The sequence below is a fragment of the Paralichthys olivaceus genome, chromosome 16 (assembly GCF_024713975.1).
Source record: "Paralichthys olivaceus isolate ysfri-2021 chromosome 16, ASM2471397v2, whole genome shotgun sequence".
Taxonomy (NCBI): Eukaryota; Metazoa; Chordata; class Actinopteri; order Pleuronectiformes; family Paralichthyidae; genus Paralichthys; species Paralichthys olivaceus.
The window spans coordinates 1,645,435-1,664,204 of record NC_091108.1 but is presented as its reverse complement, the minus strand read 5'-3'; the positions used below and the strand labels follow the sequence as shown (position 1 = coordinate 1,664,204).

The window sequence follows — 18,770 nt, the reverse complement described above, 5'->3', positions numbered from 1 at the left end:
CTGGTATGTGGTCTCACTGAACGGAAAATAAGAACTCACAGACACTTAAGTCATTTCAGGCTCCAAACATGTGCCCAGTGTTTTCACTGGAAAACAGGTCAGAGGGAAACTAAGCAATAATAATAATATAACAGCTGAAACAGTGACGTCTACTTTTCACACGACGGACGAGAAAATAAAGTCCATACAATTAATAATGCAAATGATAGTTTCCACAATCTAAACTTTACTCCTGAGTGAGAGCACGGGCACAAGGACACAGAATGAACAGCCATGACATCATGTCTGTACTGCACGCACACACACACACACACACACGCACACACACACACACGCACACACACGCACACACACAGCTGTTCTCCCTGCTCACTCCCTGAAGTTGTGAGAAACAACCTGGTCATGATTATCAAAGCATCTGAGTGTATCTGAGTGTGTGTGTGTGTGTGTGTGTGTGTGTGTGTTGCTTGTGTGTGTGTTTGTGTGTGTGTTGCTTGTGTGTGTTGCTTGTGTGTGTGTGTTGCTTGTGTGTGTTGCTTGTGTGTGTGTGGCTTGTGTGCAGGATGTGGCTCTTTCTTCCTTAGTTAAAACCAGTCGACACAACGTGTCCGGGGTATTTGAGATAAAACTCAAAGCACACACAGACACACAGTCAGTGCTGACACACAGACACACAGTCAGTGCTGACACACAGACACACAGTCACTCACTTCAGACCAGGAATGTCCAGCATGTTTGTGAGTCCGCTCCAGTTGATGTCGAGCAACTGAGGAAGAGGGAAAATGATGACAATGTTAAATACAAGGAGACAAAGAAATTAAAGAGTTTTCTGCTGTGAGGTGAAAAACAAGAAATGAAACAAGAATATTATGTAGTATAGTATTAGTATTTATTACGGGACTAATGTTTGCAGCTCTCCGCTCAAAGATCTCGAAACCTTTCATCACAAGTCTCTCAGTCCACAAAGTTCATCACAGGAGAAAGGGCGTAAAACTTGTAGTTTCCAAAGTTGTAGTTATCAAACCCGTAAAACAGTTTAACAATAAATTTTATTATAAATAAATATTTTTAAAAAACACACACAATACAACCAAATATATATAACCTGAATTAATTACAGGAGTTTTTATCTAAAATGTAAAATTAACACGCATTGATTATTCTATAATTTAAAGTTTGCACATCTGTTTACAGATGCTCATATTTGACGTTCTCCTTCAATAGAGTCTGATTTTATTCTAATGAGTGTGTTCGTCCGACGTGTGTGTGATGTTCCTGCACACGACGACACAGGATCTCACTGTCTCCGTAACCTTCTGGCTCGCATGACAAAGAAGGAAAAGATTCAAATTAATTCACCAGCACAACTACTTTGTCAATTCTATTATTCAGGAGAAGTCGTTAACGTCGAACCCTTCAGCGGTTCAAAAAGGACAAGCTGTAGGTGTGATGAGATACGATGATCCGGCTCTCCACCGTGGTTTTTACTGCTGCAGGCAGAAACACGCTCTCGTCGCACACTTCCAGATTTCACAAACGAGGCACGCTAACCAAGGTTCTCCGAGAATGGGAGCTTAACCTGGATTCTTATTTCTACACTGGTTTACCAGAGGAACCGGACGACAAGGGGAAGTCTCCTGATGACGCTGCAGTAATTAACCGGGCTGAATCACAGCACACATATCTGACACACCCGGGTGTCGACTGAACGTCGGGCTCACTGGCGAGATGAGCGCGAGCAAAAGAAGCGCTGGCACAGGCAGCGATGATTCATCTGGTCGTAGTAACACTAGTAGTGGCGGTGCAGTCGTAGTAGTACTTGTCAAAGTGTATGTAGTAGCAGTGCTAGTCCATAGACTGTATATGAAGATGGACGACATGACGGCTCCCCAAAGCGTCTCGATCACCGTCTGGCAGCGGGTAACAGCCTCCTCCATGTCACCAGATGGGACATGGACCAAACTGGAAAATGTACGTTTGCTCGTTAATTTTATTTGATGCCGTAAAAACAGGGTGAAACGTCCTGATTGACAGCTGAGACTGTCTGAGGAGAACATTTTGGTTTTTTGAAACCAGAAGTAACCATATTTGGAGGTGCAAGGGGTGGAGCCTGAGTGAGAGCACAAGGACACTGCACGCCCCCATGAGATCCAGACATAAACTCCTGAGGAAAATGTTTTCTGACGCTATAAAGTGAGACGCAGATTTATTTTCTCTAGAAACAACCAGTGGGGTCGCCCTGTGCTGGTCATTCCAGAGAAGAATACCCAGCAGTAAACAGGATGGAGCTGAGGTGGGGCAGCAATCAGTGCTGATTGATTTGTTTACTCTGTGAGAATCAAATCAGACGAGAGGAGCGGGAGTGTCTCAGCCTGCAGTGTCCCCCGCAGCCGACGAGCACCAACTGCCGGTCCGGTTCAGGCATCGCACATTCACACTGTACCGCTCAGTGCACGAGACAATTCAGCAGAGTCACGTTGGGAAGGCGCCCAGCTCAAAATAACACCAATCCACCGGCCTTACAAGGAGCGTGAGCAGGGTAACAGTTGTCATGGGTGACGTAGTGTATATGTGGCTGTGTTTGAAAATATAGAAGTTTGAGCATGAGCGTTAGCCAGAGAGGGAAGGACTGTGTGTGTGTGTGTGTGTGTGTGTGTGTGTGTGTGTGTGTGTGTGTGTGTGTGTGTGTGTGTCAGTATGTCGCAGATTAAGAGCGACCGCAAAGCTGAAAAAGGTCATAAAAGAGGCTTAAAAGGTCAAATACTGGAAGCCATTATTACAGCTGAAGCACATGAAGAGCATCGAGGCAAAACTGGTCCATTAAACTGCAGAAATATCTGCACACATGAACAAATGGACTTAACATAACATCAGCATCCGCAGAGTTTGTTCTTATTGTACTAAGAAAATCTAATAAAAAAAAATAACTACAAATTTTTCTGTCCAGGAAACAAATTCATAAAGGACTCGTCCATGGATCCCGCGGAAGACTCACAATTACAGAGTCATCGGGCAAACCCAAGGACTCTGCTCTGGAACTCATTTGTACACAAAACAAATGTGGTGAAAGCACAAAGGGTCGAGTGGAAGATTTCTGGTCAGTGTTCCATCAACCCACTGGAATCTGTTGACATATCGTTGACCTAACGTCCACGTTGCTCCTCCAGAATGAAAGTTTTTGTCTCTGTTCGAACCTCAGATTGTTGCCACACAGGAAAGATGTTTAAGTTATGTTTATTAAAGTTCATTAACTACGACTGCTCTGTGGATGCGATGTCACCAGGTAACAAGGCACCACTCAGCTCCGCACAGAGGAAATTATTTTGGCAACTTTCAGGCAACTCCTGTCACCGCAGGTTACAAATATAACTTTTACAGCTGGAACACAATGTCACCGGACTCGTTTGAGGCATCCGAAATATTTGGACAGTTGAACAGTCTTAGAGTGTGAGTCATCAACCACAGGACATTATGCAGGAAGGTGAATATAACTGTCCAATAACTGTAACTGGCAGAAGTCTTTCATCACCCGTGATTTTTTAAACGAGCCAGCGTGTCATGTCTGACGTAGGTGACCCAGATAAAGATTAGACACAGGAAGTCAAGACGAAAATAAAACTTGTGGCATTCAATGTCGCCAAAAATGTTTTCATCAGACAAATTAAACGTCTGTGTTGAGTCTAAAGTGCGGAGCTTGGACCGTCCATTGAATTCTAGTTCTCGTTTTTATTTTCCAGAAGATACTGTAACAACAATGCCTTCATGCTAACATGCTAACTTAATGTAACTTTGAAAAATAAAACCTTTCAGGGGGAGAAGAGGGATTTCATTTGTTTTTGAGGCTTTTGATGGAGCCTCTTTTCCTGTGGGTGTGGCTATCAAAGCTGAAATCTAGAAGATAAAATGTGTTCGTGCACAGGAAGGAAGACGACAGCCGTCAGGGAGAAGGACTCCACTGATAAAGGAGGACTGAAGCTCGGCAGGAGGACTGTGGTGGATCGAGCAGAGCCACGTCTCGACAGGAAGCTGTGAGTGATGAGTGGACGTTTCTCACGACACTCTGAGTGAGAAATAAAGTTTTGAGTGTGATTTCAGGGGAGATACTCTGCGGGTGCATCTCATGAGGGCGTCACTGCCTGACGTCCAAATGTCCAGACTTCACGTCACTTGCAAACTCATGGACGTGTTCCTGGGAACCCACAAGGGGCCAGGTGGACTTTGTGTGGACTTCGAGAGTCCACGAGATTTGGCCATGACGAATGATTGTGATGATTTGTGTTATTTTTGTTGTGATGACGGGAAAGTTGTCAGTGGACATAAGGTCAGAGGTCAGGGTACTCACTGGTTTCTTGAGGAAAAAGACGCTCAGAGCGCCGATCAGAGGCATGTCCCCCAGCAGCGGCTCCATCACCACTCGCACCACTCCGTGAAGCTGGGGGGAGAAAGAACAACAGTATGAAACCAGCCAGTGAACTTCAGTGTCGTGTTATGAGCTCAGTGCATCTGATCCGTTGTTTGCTGCTCACAAAACCAGAAATGATCCGTAGAGGCTGAATTCTGAGCTTTTTAACTTTGCAGAACTTTGAAATGAAATGAACGGTGAATGTTTTCCGTCACAGAGTCTCATCATTGAGCTCGTTGCTTGACCAGCGGCTGCCGTGACTCAAACCTCTGATATGTGGACTGCCCGTCTGCAGCACCAAATTTGGTTGTAGCTCGCTGTGAGTAATTAAATACCAACATTTTGCTTATCCAAACAATCGCCTGTTGTTTATCCTCACTGACCTCCTGCAGCTCGCTCCAGCCTGAAGCGACCAGCTCAGAGAACCATAATGAACCATGTACATCGGGGTCGTTTTGGCCAGAGGAGCAACGAGGGAAGGAATCGTCCAACTTTACCCCCCGTTTCTTCAACAGCCTATGAAAAGCCGACAAACAACCCGCGACTGCAGCTAGAAAGTTTGAGCCATACACAAAGACAAATGTTGACCCTCTGTAAATCTTCCGACTCTTCTCTCCACTCACTTTCTCTCCCTCTGTGATCTCTGAACTGCAGATATGGCCTGATCCTCTGCCAACAGCCGAGCGGATAACGTCTCCTTTATCAGCCGCGGTGTCAACACATTATGTAAAACCGTCTCTGGAGGGGTCACAGGTTAATATGTCGGACAAAGAACTGAGGGCGACCACCAATAAAAAGGGGACTGTCTCTCTTTCTAAGCTTTATAGTTTCATCAGAGTTACTGTTGGTGAGTGAGAATGACTCTGTTTAACATTCCAGTTTATTTAAAAGCCGAAGGAAAATCTACCGGACGGGACTTAAAAAAAATCAGCAGCAGTGTTTCACCTGAATACTTTTGATCCCAGCTCTGCAATAGAACTTCTTGATGTCCACGTCAATCTCTGTGTTTCCGACAAAACTGAGAATAAAAGAAATGCAGTTAGTGGATTCATTCAGTGTCACAGTGTGAATGAAAGAAAGAAAGAAAGAAAGAAAGAGGGGGAGGAAGACGTTTTGTTGACAATTAAAAATATAGATTTTAGCAGCTTTATCCTGTAGAAATCATGAGTGAGTGAGATGCTCTGGTTTCACCGTGTACCTGATTTGCAGATCCATGATGACTTGCCTCTTGTCCACATTCTCTGTGTAAACTTTCACCCCGTTCACTCTCAGCGGCTGCGGACACACAAAACATGAGGAAACGGGTACGAGTGAGTGAACAGCTCTCAAATATGATTTCATCGAACTACAACAGTATTTCAATAATTTTCCTTTCGCATTAACTTTCAGAGAACCCATCAGAGTGACCATCACGTCGGCTTTTCTTATGGTCCTGTGAGAACTGGTGGTTCTGTAGACTGAGAACAAACTACTTTCCAGAAACTACGACAAAATATCCCTGATACAAATGTCGCCATCTTGAGCATTTGGATCCACGGTCTGCTCAGTAGCGATCAGGGGATGGAGCTGCGGTGGGTTTTCTCATCACCTTGTCGCCCATGTCGATCTTGGTGAAGCAGAAGGAGCTGAGATGAGGGTTGGCGCCCTTCACCGCCGGCTCGATGGTCTCCCTGAACAGCTTGTCCACAAACTGGCAGATGAACGGCCACATCTGCTTCACCGTCTGAGGAAGAGGAGAAAGACACAAAGCAAAAAAGCACCGATCAAATTCTGGGAACGTTTTTTTCGTAGATATTCAACTGACACCCCTGGAAGAATACTTTCTTCACTGCAGGCTTCGTGGACTTGTTGGAGACACTGCAGAGATCTATGTGGCAGTATATTGATTTGGATGAAATAAGAAACGGTGCAGGGAGCTGGACGGTTCGGAGCCAGGGTAGAAGATTTCTACATCGATGGAATATACATATATATATATATATATATATATATATATGCATACGATTATGAAACTGTAACACAATGCACTGTATATTATACACATTAAAAAAACAACAAGTCAAAGTTAATTTGACGTCAAACATCAAGATAATGACATGAAAGTTAAATTGAGAGATAAAATATCGAAGTTATGAGAAAAACTGAAATCTGAAGCCCAGATGAAAGTTAATCATGAGATAAAAAGTCAAACTATGAGACAAACCTAAACATTTGACATAAAACATGAAGATGATGAGACGAGAAGCCGAAATATGAGATTCTGCTTCACCATCATTATTACTGACTGACTCAAACCCTCCGCACCTGTAAACAGCTCAAATCCACCACATCAGATACAGACACTGAAAACACGATTTCCTTCATGTGTTCATATTTACAGGAAGTAATGCTCTTCAAGGAACCAGATTCTATCTCTCTCTCTCTGTCTCTAGTTCTCTTTCTATATCTCTCTACCACTCTCTAATATTCTCCCCTCTCTCTCTCAGCACTGGGTCAGGGTCTACCAGAGCTCCAGATTCAGATGCTATTTATACACTACCTGTCTGCCTCCAAAGCTAACAGGCTAACAGCGGCTGATGTATTATAGAGACAGCTAGTGGGTGAGGATAGAGAGACAAAGGGTGTGTGTGTGTGTGTGTGTGTGTACCTTATTCAGCCATTCCACTCTTTCCACATCTGGATAATGCACCTGGAATTAAAAAAAAAAAAAAGACGAAAGAGTTAGAATCCTAATTTAACACAGAATTTCCCCATCAATGCCCTGAAGTAAATTCCAGGATGAAGACGCTCAAGGTAAAACTCTACGTGAAGTTCTGTGACCGTAAATAAAGATGGACGACTTGACAGCTCCAGTGTTTTCTAAAGTTTGGTTTTAATTAGTTATTCGATGTTATAAAAAATGAACTGAGACGTCATGATTGACAGATGAGACCTCGACACAGCCGCTCCGTCCCGCCCAGACCCTGGCTGCACATGGCGTCGCTGGCACAAGACGGCAGCTTCCCTATTCTGGATGTTTTGGCTTAATTTCTGGATGGTGGGAGGAAGTGTTGTCCATCATTACATAGAGTCTACGAGGCCGCCAGATGTGGCTGTGGTCCGTCCCTGCTCTGCTCGTTGGCAGAGCGTCGGCAGCACACTGGCTGCGTCTGTTGCAACGTGACAGACATTAAAAAAGGATATAATGGATCTGGAACCAAGGACTTAAAGGAGGAAAAACTTGAATCATGAGGCGAATGAAAGAGGCTGAGGCCCAATCTTTCCTCCTTGTGGGGGAAACAATAGAGAAGCAGGGAGACTGAGAACACGTATGAACAAACCGTTGCATCGAACTCAAAGAGCCAAACAGCAAAAGAGGTTCTTTCAAATGAAGTGAACAGAATTAAAGGAGGCAGTAACAGCCGACATGACTCAGCTTAAACAATGAAGTAGATTCTTGCAGATTAAAACTCAAATGAATTTATTTATCCATGATATGCTGTTTTCTAAAACCCACAGAGACACAGAAAGGAAACTGAAACATTTCCTCAATAACCTGGGAACAACAAACTTTTTCACAGCAACAATGGAAGGAAAAAAGTTTTTCACCATAAGTCAGTCACCCCTTTTCCATCTGCTGTTGTTGGGAAATCTGCTCGGTAGAACAGCGCCCCCCTCCTGCAGAGTTATCTTCTCGGATCATATTTCATCTGCCTGTAGCAACACGCCCACAACACTACACACGCTTTCTTTTCTTTTTTATTGCAGCTCTGTTTTCAGCCCGGACGCCGCCTAACTTTAAAAACAGCACGTGGATCTGACTCATGGCGAAGATGTGGCTCCTGCAGGGCCTCGAGTTCAGAACGAGAGATTTCTGTGTACATGTAGAAGAACAGGAACCAACCGGTGATCGGTGCAGGAGCATCCCTCCTTTTAGTGTGTGTGTGTGTGTGTGTGTGTGTGTGTGTGTGTGTGTGTGTGTGTGTGTGTGTCAGGAGGGTGAGACTCACAGTTCAACTATGTAACAGCTGAGTGGAAATCCTAACCTCCCTTTTACAGCCACACCCCTGACAAAGCGTGTTTGTGCGTTTGTGTGTGTGTGTGTTTGTGTGTGAGGGTGTGTGTGTGTGTGTGTGTGTGAGGGTGTGTGTGTGTGTGAGGGTGTGTGTGCCGATACCAATATGAAGTAGAAAAAAAAAAAAGATAAATTGGCCTAAATATTCAAAAGATGTTGGTATCGAACCTTTACAACAAAGAAATGTAATTGAGGCTTGATATTTTACAGTTTAACCATAAACTGTTTGATAAGAAACACAATGAGAAGAAACACAATTTGCATATTGTTGTGTAAAGTAAAATGTTCCATGTAAAACATACACACAGGGGCCGATTGGGCCCTCGAGTCTGTTGAACGGAGTCATCACTTATCATCACTGTTCTTGGAGATCCTCTTTTTCAAGGTGACAACAAACACAAGTAAAGCTGCTCAGTCAGCTTCAAACTGCAGAAAGGCCCAGCAACAAGAAACCTACACAACGAGACAGTTGCTCAATGCTGCTGTGCTGACGTCTATATTTAGGCTCAAAGAAAGAGAGAGAGAGACTGTCGAGGATGTGAGGAGGACACACTGCACATCGAGGAATTGTGCTCCAGTGTGCTAGAGAATAAAGAAAGATCCGACTGTACATCCGACCACAGCGTGGCTGTATTAGCTTCAGCTGTCATTTTATTAAAGTGGGTTTTTATAGATGTTCAGATCTAAAATGAGGAGCATGGGAGGGGTGTTGCGTTCCCTGTGTGTGCAGTAAATACCCCAGACATCGCTAACTGTCACTACACTGTAGTAAAGCCATTTCATAACGAGCACTTAATGGTGTCAACTAGACAATATGAGGCTGATGTGCTGATTGGTTAATGTAGATCCTGTCTCTGATCAAAGTTTTTGCGTTACCACATCATGTGTCGTTGTTTCCTGACTTCATAGTGACAGTGACGGCACCATCCGATGATTTCTTACTATACAATAATGTTCTGACTTCACTGCAGTGACTTCCTGGAGAAGAATTACCCAGACTGTGGCGGCCGAGGGCAAATCTTGCATTGTGTGGCTTTCCATTTGCTCACAGATACTCATGTGTTCCAGAAACTCGGATCACCACGAGACGTTACCATTCAAATATATTCAAACGACAGTGGGACAGGGTAATGGACGCTTCTCTGGGCCACAAGGAAACTGCTCCAGAGCGAAGGTGAAAGCAGCACAAGGCCTTTCTGTTCCTCCACATTGTTTCCCCTGCTGCAGAGCCCTGCCCTTTGGCACTTCAAAAGAACAGGGAGGCCCCACCCATGCCGTGTCAGACAAGTACACTGAGACGAGGAAGAGGAGGAGGAAGAGGAGGAGGAGGGAACCTCAGAGACACAGTTACGCTGCGGTTGTAATGACTTTCCACGTCTCTCTTTTTTATCAGAGAGAGGCTGATGACAGAGTCCGACTGTTTGAACGTTCAGCTGCCGAGGGAAAAGGTTGAACTGAGCTTGACTCAACGTTTCCTGCTTCAAATTCATAGTTACACACATCCACACCTAGCAACTGTCCAGCACAACTACACAACCACACTCCACCGACTCACACAGCAACACAATCCATTCAGCAGTGATCCAGACATGCCAGCAATTAGAGAATCCAGAACTTATACTGCTCCCTTTAGTAGTTCTGCTAAATAATAACTTGACGCTACTGCTCATTTAACACTGACTGACTTTGTTTTGCACATTAAAAAGTATTTAACAAAAATAAAATACAATATGATAAGTATATATCTTAAGGAAACAAAAGCTGGTGTGGACGCGGCAGGAAGTTAAAAGTTTATATAAAGACACAGAGAGCTGAAGGAAACAAATTCACGATAAAGAAAAAGACGATGACGAGGAAAGAGAAGAAAAATATGTACACATATCCTGCATATGTCAATATTTCTCATTTTACCTGTTAAATGCTCAACACCACAACTGGGAGTTACCAATGTTTGATTAAGATTTAAGAAGTTTCATTGAAAGTAAACAACAATGACGACTTGACTTTAAACTTATCGACTTATCGAGAAACTAGAATGGCACTTGGGTAGAGCGTGTACCTCAGCCAACATAGAACAAGGTTCAAGATCTGCATCAAATTTCAAGATCGATACCTTATTCACTGGGAAATTGGTGAAAAGGTTGGTGTTTTTTAACACTGCAACATTTTCAACTATTTCCTAGAGAGAATAATCTCTGTCTTAATCAGACATGTTTGGGGGAAATCAAATCAGGATCTAGTGGTTTCATCAGGGGACAGTTGGTCCTTGGCAGAGGTTTCTTCTCTAGTTGTCACTGTTGTTTACACTGGAGGATTGGTTGAATGATCTAAAACACAATCTCACACACAGGAATAAATAAACAGAGTATTGCTGCAGCCCTGTGTAACGTGTACATGTGGCACGTCATGGATTTGCATAACAGTAAGACCTTCAACTTGTCTGTTGTGTTGTTGTGTGCTCCGCTGTCACGTATCCTGATTAGATCAAATGTGATAAATCAATCACAATCCAAAGCCGATTGAACGACTGATTAGCTCCACTCTGCTTTAACGAAGGAGTCGAGGAGTCCTGTTGTTCCATCTATGAATAAATATTCATATGAGTGGATATCGATGAAGGTCATGATAAATGTCACATTATTTTATTCAGGTTTAAAGACAGATTCTTACTCCTGAGTGAAGGTTGACAATCCATGAACAATATGTGATAAATATTTCATTGTCGTATTACTGCGTCAACTGCAACGTCTGTACTGTTTCACCCTCTTCCTGTTCATCTGCGTCAGTTTAAAACACACGATCGGCTACTTATTACATATTTTCCTCACATTATACAAAGTGGTGGCTGCCAGCGGTTACAGACATTCTCCTTTCTCCATTAATAATTATACATTTTACGAGTTTCTGCCCGTCTCTGACTGAATTAATCAGGAAAACACGAGTTTACAAATTAAAAGCAAATTTCCCCCAAAAAAAGAGGCCTCGTCGTCTCTTAACCCTGAAACAAAAGGAACCAACTCTGCAGAACACTGTAGAGCTTTCTGTGCAACTTTTACTATGAAATACTGTGGCCTGAATCCTGCAGCACCTCGTTTTCATTACATCTCACTGACCCAACAAACGCAGAAGTGGTCTGGTAATAACACCAAACATATGACGTCAATATAAACCACAAACAAACGTTTGACCTTGTACAATGCTTAAAAAAAAGAACATAAATAAAAAGGATTCAAACCTCTGTGACACATCTGAGACGTATCTTTGCTGGAAGATACACGCTCCTGTTTATTCTACAGAGTTGTCATGGTTATTGTCGTGACTCACGGAGGAGACAGTTCCTCGTTAAATTCAGTATACACCTCTGAATACGCAGTGAGACAAACAACACAATCTTTTTTCCTGAGAAAGCCTTCACTCACTGGTGCAGGTTTGTTTGTGTCTGGCAGCAGCGAGGGGGTTGTGCAGTGTCAGTTTGTCCTCAGAAATACAACTGTACCATTACCGCTGGGATTCTTGGCCTGTGAACGATGAGCTGCTGCCCACACCGCCGGTCAAGCCTCATTCCAGGCATATTTGCAGAGAGAGCCAAGACAGAACACAGGCTCTGAAATCAGTGAGGAGTATAATGCACGTGTGGTTCATTTGGGGATTTTACCCGTTGACAGGGTTTTTACCACAATTGACATTTCACTGTGTCTGCCACTAACGGTGAATCTTCAATCTGAAAACACTTGTCTAACTTGTTTACTCGAAGCAGCTTCAGACATCACACTGTGAACACGGAGAAGGTTTCCTCCGGTGAGTGGGTTCGATCTCCTGAGAGTCACAGCTTCAACTGTCTCCATCAGCTCCAGACAGTTGAGGAGTGAAGCTGAACTGTGATCAGTTCAAAACACTGAGAGGTTATTAACCAGAGTTTATCTCCAATGTTCAGCAGGAAACTTTATAAAAATATCTTGGGTAGTACCCAGCGTTCAGTTGTGTTTCGGTTCGGTGAGTGGGACGACACAGTCAGAGCTCCACTCAACACACTGATGCTGAAAACCAACCACCAGTTGTATCAACAAGAATCTTATCAGTTCCCATCCCTTTCATTGTACCTTCTGACTTTGAGGGGCATTTAATCTGTCATGAACTGAATGTCTAAAGTAGTTCAGAAACAAATTGGTCCTTAATCAAGGAATCAATCAAAAAGTCTTTAAGATGTTTCGATGATGGTCCCAACATCTCAAATGTCTCCATGACGGCTGACGATGCTCGGTCAGGCATTGGCAACTACTGTTTTTAGAGCAGTGAAGACAACGGGATTTCTTATTTCCTTTGGCTCAAACAACTTGATTTTAATAATGTTTGGACTAAATATTCAAAGTCACTGCCGTGTCAGCCAGAAACTAGATGTGGTGGTTTTACATTTAGTTAAAGAACAGAATAAACTCAGGGACTTTCAGTGAGCTTCCAGTCGTTGAGTTTTGAGGCTCGTATGAAGGACGGGGGACACACCGACAGCATCTGAATATTTCCCAGGAGTCAAAGTTCACTGCTGATTGTTCGGCAGAGTTGCTCATTATCAGAAGAACAGATTAATCCTTTGACTTCCTTTCACCGATTTCTCAATTTCCCTTTAATCAGCCAGACAAAGAGCTGTCTATTAGCACTGTCACATCCAAATGCCACGAGTCTCGTTGTCTGAGGATTAAAACATCTGTGAAACATCCAACACAAAAGCCTCGACCGACTCCCGTCACGACGAACGTGGCAGCTGCTGTCTCTTTTTGCTTTTTGCTGAGTTGTTGCTGAGCACCACTTCTCTCAAGGTCTGTGTGATAATGGATGTGTTGATGGGATGATCTGCGATGGGTGGGGGCTGTGTCTGGCTGGCGTCCTGCCATCCTCTCACCACTTTTCCTGCATCATCGTCGATTACATGAAAATGTCACTGCAGAACAGAGGCCTTTCGTTTTTATTACAGAGGCAGTGAGTTTCTGTGTGAATCTCACAAGACTAGAAATGGAGAAAAATGAAGATTTGTGTTGTGTCTGAAAGTGGAACACAAACAACACGAATACAAAATGACTGACTGAGCTTAAGCTAATCCTTAATCAATCAATCCATCGAAAATGCTGCAATGATCGTCACTGCTGCTAAAAAAGCTTTAGGAATATTCTTCTCTTTAATAAGAATATTAATGCACGGGCCACGCTGCCTCTGTATGTTAATGGCCGCCACATTTGATCAGTTATTAAAGATGGCGCCACCTGCGATCGATTAACAACCTCTCCTCACACTACGCCTCCCAGACCACCGCGAGAAGTGTCGGTCGACAATCACACAACCTCTGTGGGAAACAGATTCATTCTCAGATGTTTGATTGAGTCGACTGGCAGCTTCAGTATGTGGAAGGTATGTGGACAGTCTGCCTTCTTCTCCGTCTCCACACCGTGGAGAACCACGCCACAACAACGGGGTGAATACAGAAAGTGAAAATCAGAACAGGTTCGATGACTCTGCTGCTTTACAGTGCCAGCCTATGGAGGCCTGGGAGCGCCAGGGCCATGTGTAAATTATTCACCGAGGACTGCTGCGCCCTCCGGCAGAGGACGGGATCGAAACCATGATAAAGAGTCGAGCTCAGGGTAGAATGTGTCAAAGGCTGTTCACGGCACGAAACCCTAATGTACAAGCAACCAAGTTTGGTTTGAGTATGTTTTGTGACATAAGGGAAAACTGCTGGGTCCCACATTGCTGGCCATCTTCCATCAGCTATTCATTTTCTCTGTTTGTTGGCAGCTTCCAAACATTCCTTCGTTCGTGACTCATATGAAAAAGTGAGCGTTAGTCACCAATTTAAAATCCCGTGAGACTAACTGGGAAGTCTTAAGACACGTATGACAGTGAAGCTAAAGTTCCCACTGCAGGTAAACACCGATGCTGATATATCAGCCAATAAACAAAATCTGTAGAGCCTGAAATAAAGCAGCACAAGGCAGCTTTTATACTTAAAGCTTGAAAATCATTTTGACAGTACACTCACTTGGGATGCCTGGCATTGCCACAGCGCCCCCTAGAGGCCTGGAACTAAACTATGTAACTCTGGAGTACTGCGCTGGCACACCAACAACCAGAACCAGCTGACAATAAGAGACAACAAGCTCACCAAACCCTGTGTGGACATCACGACAGAGCCGCCAAAGAAAATGGTTCTCCGTCAGCTGGTCAATAAATAGGCTCTGTGAATTACCCATCCCACCTGTAGGGGGAGCCTGAGTATAGCTGAGCTGGCATTGTGTCGCTTTAAGAAAAGAAACATAAATGCACACGTTTCCTGCATTTTTGACATTGGCCGATATCGGCAAACACAAACGCTGATATGTCTGTGAAAGGCTCATACCCTTTGCTACTGTCGGCTAACTCATGCAGCAGTCTGGAATAAGACCAGTGCTGGTCTGGAGTTTCCCCTGGAAAAAGTATTTGTATCGTCAGTGGGCAGACATGGCAGCTAATTGAATTATCCCTCTCAGTCCGTCTGGCAGGCAACCGGTCTGTGTTGACATCCCATATTTGATGTAAGCTTGAAAGGCGGAGCTTTAAACAGAGTCAAATTACAAAGCGACTGTGACAACCGGCGTGTGAAAGTAATAACGAGGGTGGACTCACCCACGGTGGCAGCTCAGTCGTAGGCACGCTTTGCTTTATTGCTTTCTCCTCGTGTTCCAGGAAGGCTAAGGCACGGTTTATCCTGTAGTCCTGACTGCCGTGGTTCTTCCTCCAATAGAATAACGCGGCCAGTCCGATCAGTACCCAGCTGAAACTGAACTCAAAGTATCCCAGGATGTAGATGGGGAAGATGAGCGCAAAGGTCTTGGCAAACTTAATCCACATCTGGGTGACGTCCGTCAGCGACGACTGCTGCTCGTCTTCCAGCTCTTGTGGAGACCGAGGCGGCCCCATGGTGGAGCTCACCGGGCTGCTGGGCGCTGCCACGGGTCCGTTCGCCCTGACGCCTGGTCCCGCCGAACCCTCCATGCTGTTACTCATGTCCTCTCTGGAACGACAGACAAGGATGACATTCCGCACAAGCATTCACTCGCACTCAAGGATTAACTCACTTGGTTTCGGTAGCTAATGGTCAAAGGTCACATGTCACCGTGGCCTCACAAACTATGTCTATATTTTTGTGCGATGTCTTTAACTCGGTTTGAGGGGAGGTCGTCTAATTTGGGACAAACTTTCACGTGGACTCAAAGATGAGCTGATCACATTTTGGCGGTCGAGAGGTCAAGGTCACGGGGCCTTGCGTTGTTTTGAACTCAAAATATCAGGAATGACCAAAGAGAGCTTCAGCACAAGAAGCAGAAACATTCACTTTGACTCCTGCTGTTGAGAAATCTGTGTTTATCCGTCGTTAAGACTCCAACAGAATAAACCAGGGTTGGTTTTTTTCTGCTGTGATTAGTAACCTGATTAAAAACAACTTGATTGACATTTGAAATCACAGCAAATCTTCACATTAATCCTGTTTATCAGAAGACAGCAGATATTCCAGCAGTGATCTCTGAACACATTGATCCAGGGTTAGTTCACACCAGCAGCTGGAAGGCAAACTGAACATTAGCTGCTAACGTTGATGTGTTTACTTTTTATATCCACACAGGCTGCAGGCTGAGCTGGGGAGAGGACCTCACACAAAGCTCGGTTGCAAAATCCTCCACTTCTTGTTACCTTGAGTCCCGTGAAAACAGGAAGCGGCGCGTGGTGGGAGGAATGGATCAGAACTAATCTGGACGTTTCACTCTTGAATTCGGCACATTTCCAAAACAGCTACACGTAATTTTAACGGTAACATTTTCACTTTGAAAACTGCCTCAGCCGTTGGCCCCGCAACCCCCGGCGACCACGACGGCGCTTGTCAACAAGTGCGGGACGGTTGTTAAAGTTGATGTTTTTACTGAAATGCGTGATGTTTGGTGCGGTTGTAAAAACGCCGAATTAAAACCCATCGACGGTTGAACCCGAAATATGCATTAGTTCGTGGCTTCCGTGGCGTGAAATATTCCCTTTACGCGGCGCAAGGTCGAAGTGGCAGATTTTCCAACAGAGCCTGGCGTGACGTTCTTGCCAAAGTGACACGTATCGATGGTTCGACTTCGGCCGCTTCACCGGAACCAAACTCCGGCGACAAAACACCAACTTCTCCGCCCCAAGCGGCTCCGACACTCACCGCTGTCCGCCTGCCACATCCGCTCCTCCGGCAGAATTAAGAGAGATTCACTCCGCCAGCCGAGTCTTCACATACCGAGCCGAGAGTGTGACAGCCCGCCCTCCTTCTGCACATCCTGCCGCGGCCACCAGCGGCTCCACCGGGCCGCAGGAAACTGTCATCGCCGGGAACCAGGTCAGCTCCGGCGGGGAGGGAGCTTCAAAACACCGGGGCCACAGAGAGCCCGAGCGCCACCTGGCGGCGGCCAACATCCCCGTCTCACTGGAGGAGAAGTTCTTTTTTGTCCCGGAACAAAACTTAAAACTGTTTTTATTCCAAATGACAGAACTCATATTTAATAAGTACAGTAAAGTATTTTTACATAAAAAATCTGAATATTAAAAGAATAAAGTCATAATATTTATGAGTTATAATTTTACAAGAATGAAGTCATCATATTACAAACAAAATCACAATACTACAACAATAAAGTCATAATATTTCCAGGATAAAGTCATAATATTTCCAGGATAAAGTCATAATATTGGTGAGTAATGTCGTAATTTTATGAGAATTAAGTATTTTTACAAGAATTAAGGAATTTTTAAAGATAAAGTTATAATATTACCAGAATCAAATAATAATTGAACCAGAATACAGTTGTGATGAAGTTGTGATTTTCATTCGACAGCAGCTCAGTGGTCTCCACGTGCTCTCTCCCCTTAGAAATACCATCAGGATACTCACCTTTGACCTTTGACCACGTCGTCCTATGTGGTGCTTGATTTAACAACGTATAGTCCGTCAACAAAGATCTTTTAATCATGTTTGGATTCAATTTAAAATAATCATCAGGGCAGTGAGCAGACTTTGTTTCACAGTCATTTCCCCACTAGATGTCATGACAGAGCCTGTGAGCTGCAGCATGAACTGACTTCCATTCATTGTCATACCTAACACAAACCTCATCTATAACCTGAACCGTGACAGAGTCATACCTAACACAAACCTCATCTATAACCTGAACCGTGACAGAGTCATACCTAACACAAACCTCATCTATAACCTGAACCGTGACAGAGTCATACCTAACACAAACCTCATCTATAACCTGAACCGTGACAGAGTCATACCTAACCCAAACCTCATCTATAACCTGAACCGTGACAGAGTCATACCTAACCCAAACCTCATCTATAACCTGAACTGTGACAGAGTCTATACAGAGTTTTATTTCATTGTGACTGGGCTGTATGGTCTCACATTCTTTACACAATAATAAACTGTAGAATTTCTTTATCAACACACACACACACACAAAGAGAGAGAGAGAGAGAGAGAGAGAGAGAGAGAGAGAGAGAGAGACCTATGTTCATTAAGTAGTTTAACACCAAACAGAAATACAGCACCCCGTTATTTTTGGCTTAATTAAAGTCAGAAAAAAATGGTTCTGAACAGTGAGTAGTAGTTTTTTGGATTTGCAGTGATGAAGAAAAATAATTATATTTCCTGATGTTTCATTCCCTTTACTTCCCCGAGGACGACAGAATCAAACGGTGAAAGACGCAAAGTGGGATGTTTTTTAGCTCAGAGATTATGAATTGACTTAATTTTACTTTCATTACCTTTAACCATTTAAAGGTTCAGTGTGTAGAATTTAGTGACATCTACAATTCATATAATTTAGATGAAACAAACTAGTGAAAACATCATGAGGATTATTCTACATAAAATTTCTGCCAATAGTTCGATTTAACCTAAATCTTATACACTGGACCTTTAATTCTTGTGTTTCGTGTGTTACTCAGGTTTTCTTCCTGCAAAGACGGGATTAAAGTGAAAGACTTTCTGTGGGTGAGGGGGGGGGGGGGCATGTTAGTTTCCAGTATCCTCACACCAGTTCTCTGTTTCAATTGGGGTTTTATACACAAGCCATAAAGCACTTGAAGCCGTTGGCAGGAGAGCGACTACATTTTTCTGTCTGCACATTTTAATGCAGTGTTGACATTTGAGTCCAGAGCAGGGAAGCTGATGGCCTCTGGCTTTGTGTAAATATCTGCCACTTGGTTTATCATAGCAGACCTGTCCAGTCCCGTGCACGTCTGTGGAGGCAGAGC

The 18,770-nt window shown here is 44.0% G+C and overlaps 1 protein-coding gene across 4 annotated transcripts in view; it reads right to left on the bottom strand.

Annotated features, from left to right (window-relative positions):
* LOC109643270 (extended synaptotagmin-2-like) overlaps window positions 1-16,846 on the bottom strand; it is a 29,962-nt gene extending 13,116 nt beyond the window's left edge. For all 4 annotated transcript variants that reach the window (XM_069511542.1, XM_069511543.1, XM_069511544.1 and 1 more), the window contains exons 1-8: window positions 16,675-16,846; window positions 15,111-15,498; window positions 7,050-7,091; window positions 5,991-6,125; window positions 5,601-5,677; window positions 5,348-5,420; window positions 4,343-4,432; window positions 711-766 (exon numbers count right to left, since the gene is read on the bottom strand). In XM_069511542.1, the coding sequence (XP_069367643.1) occupies window positions 711-766; window positions 4,343-4,432; window positions 5,348-5,420; window positions 5,601-5,677; window positions 5,991-6,125; window positions 7,050-7,091; window positions 15,111-15,491 (854 nt within the window). In that variant the 5' untranslated portion in view covers window positions 15,492-15,498; window positions 16,675-16,846. The remainder of the gene's footprint in view (window positions 1-710; window positions 767-4,342; window positions 4,433-5,347; window positions 5,421-5,600; window positions 5,678-5,990; window positions 6,126-7,049; window positions 7,092-15,110; window positions 15,499-16,674) is intronic.
* Window positions 16,847-18,770: the final 1,924 nt, after the last annotated feature.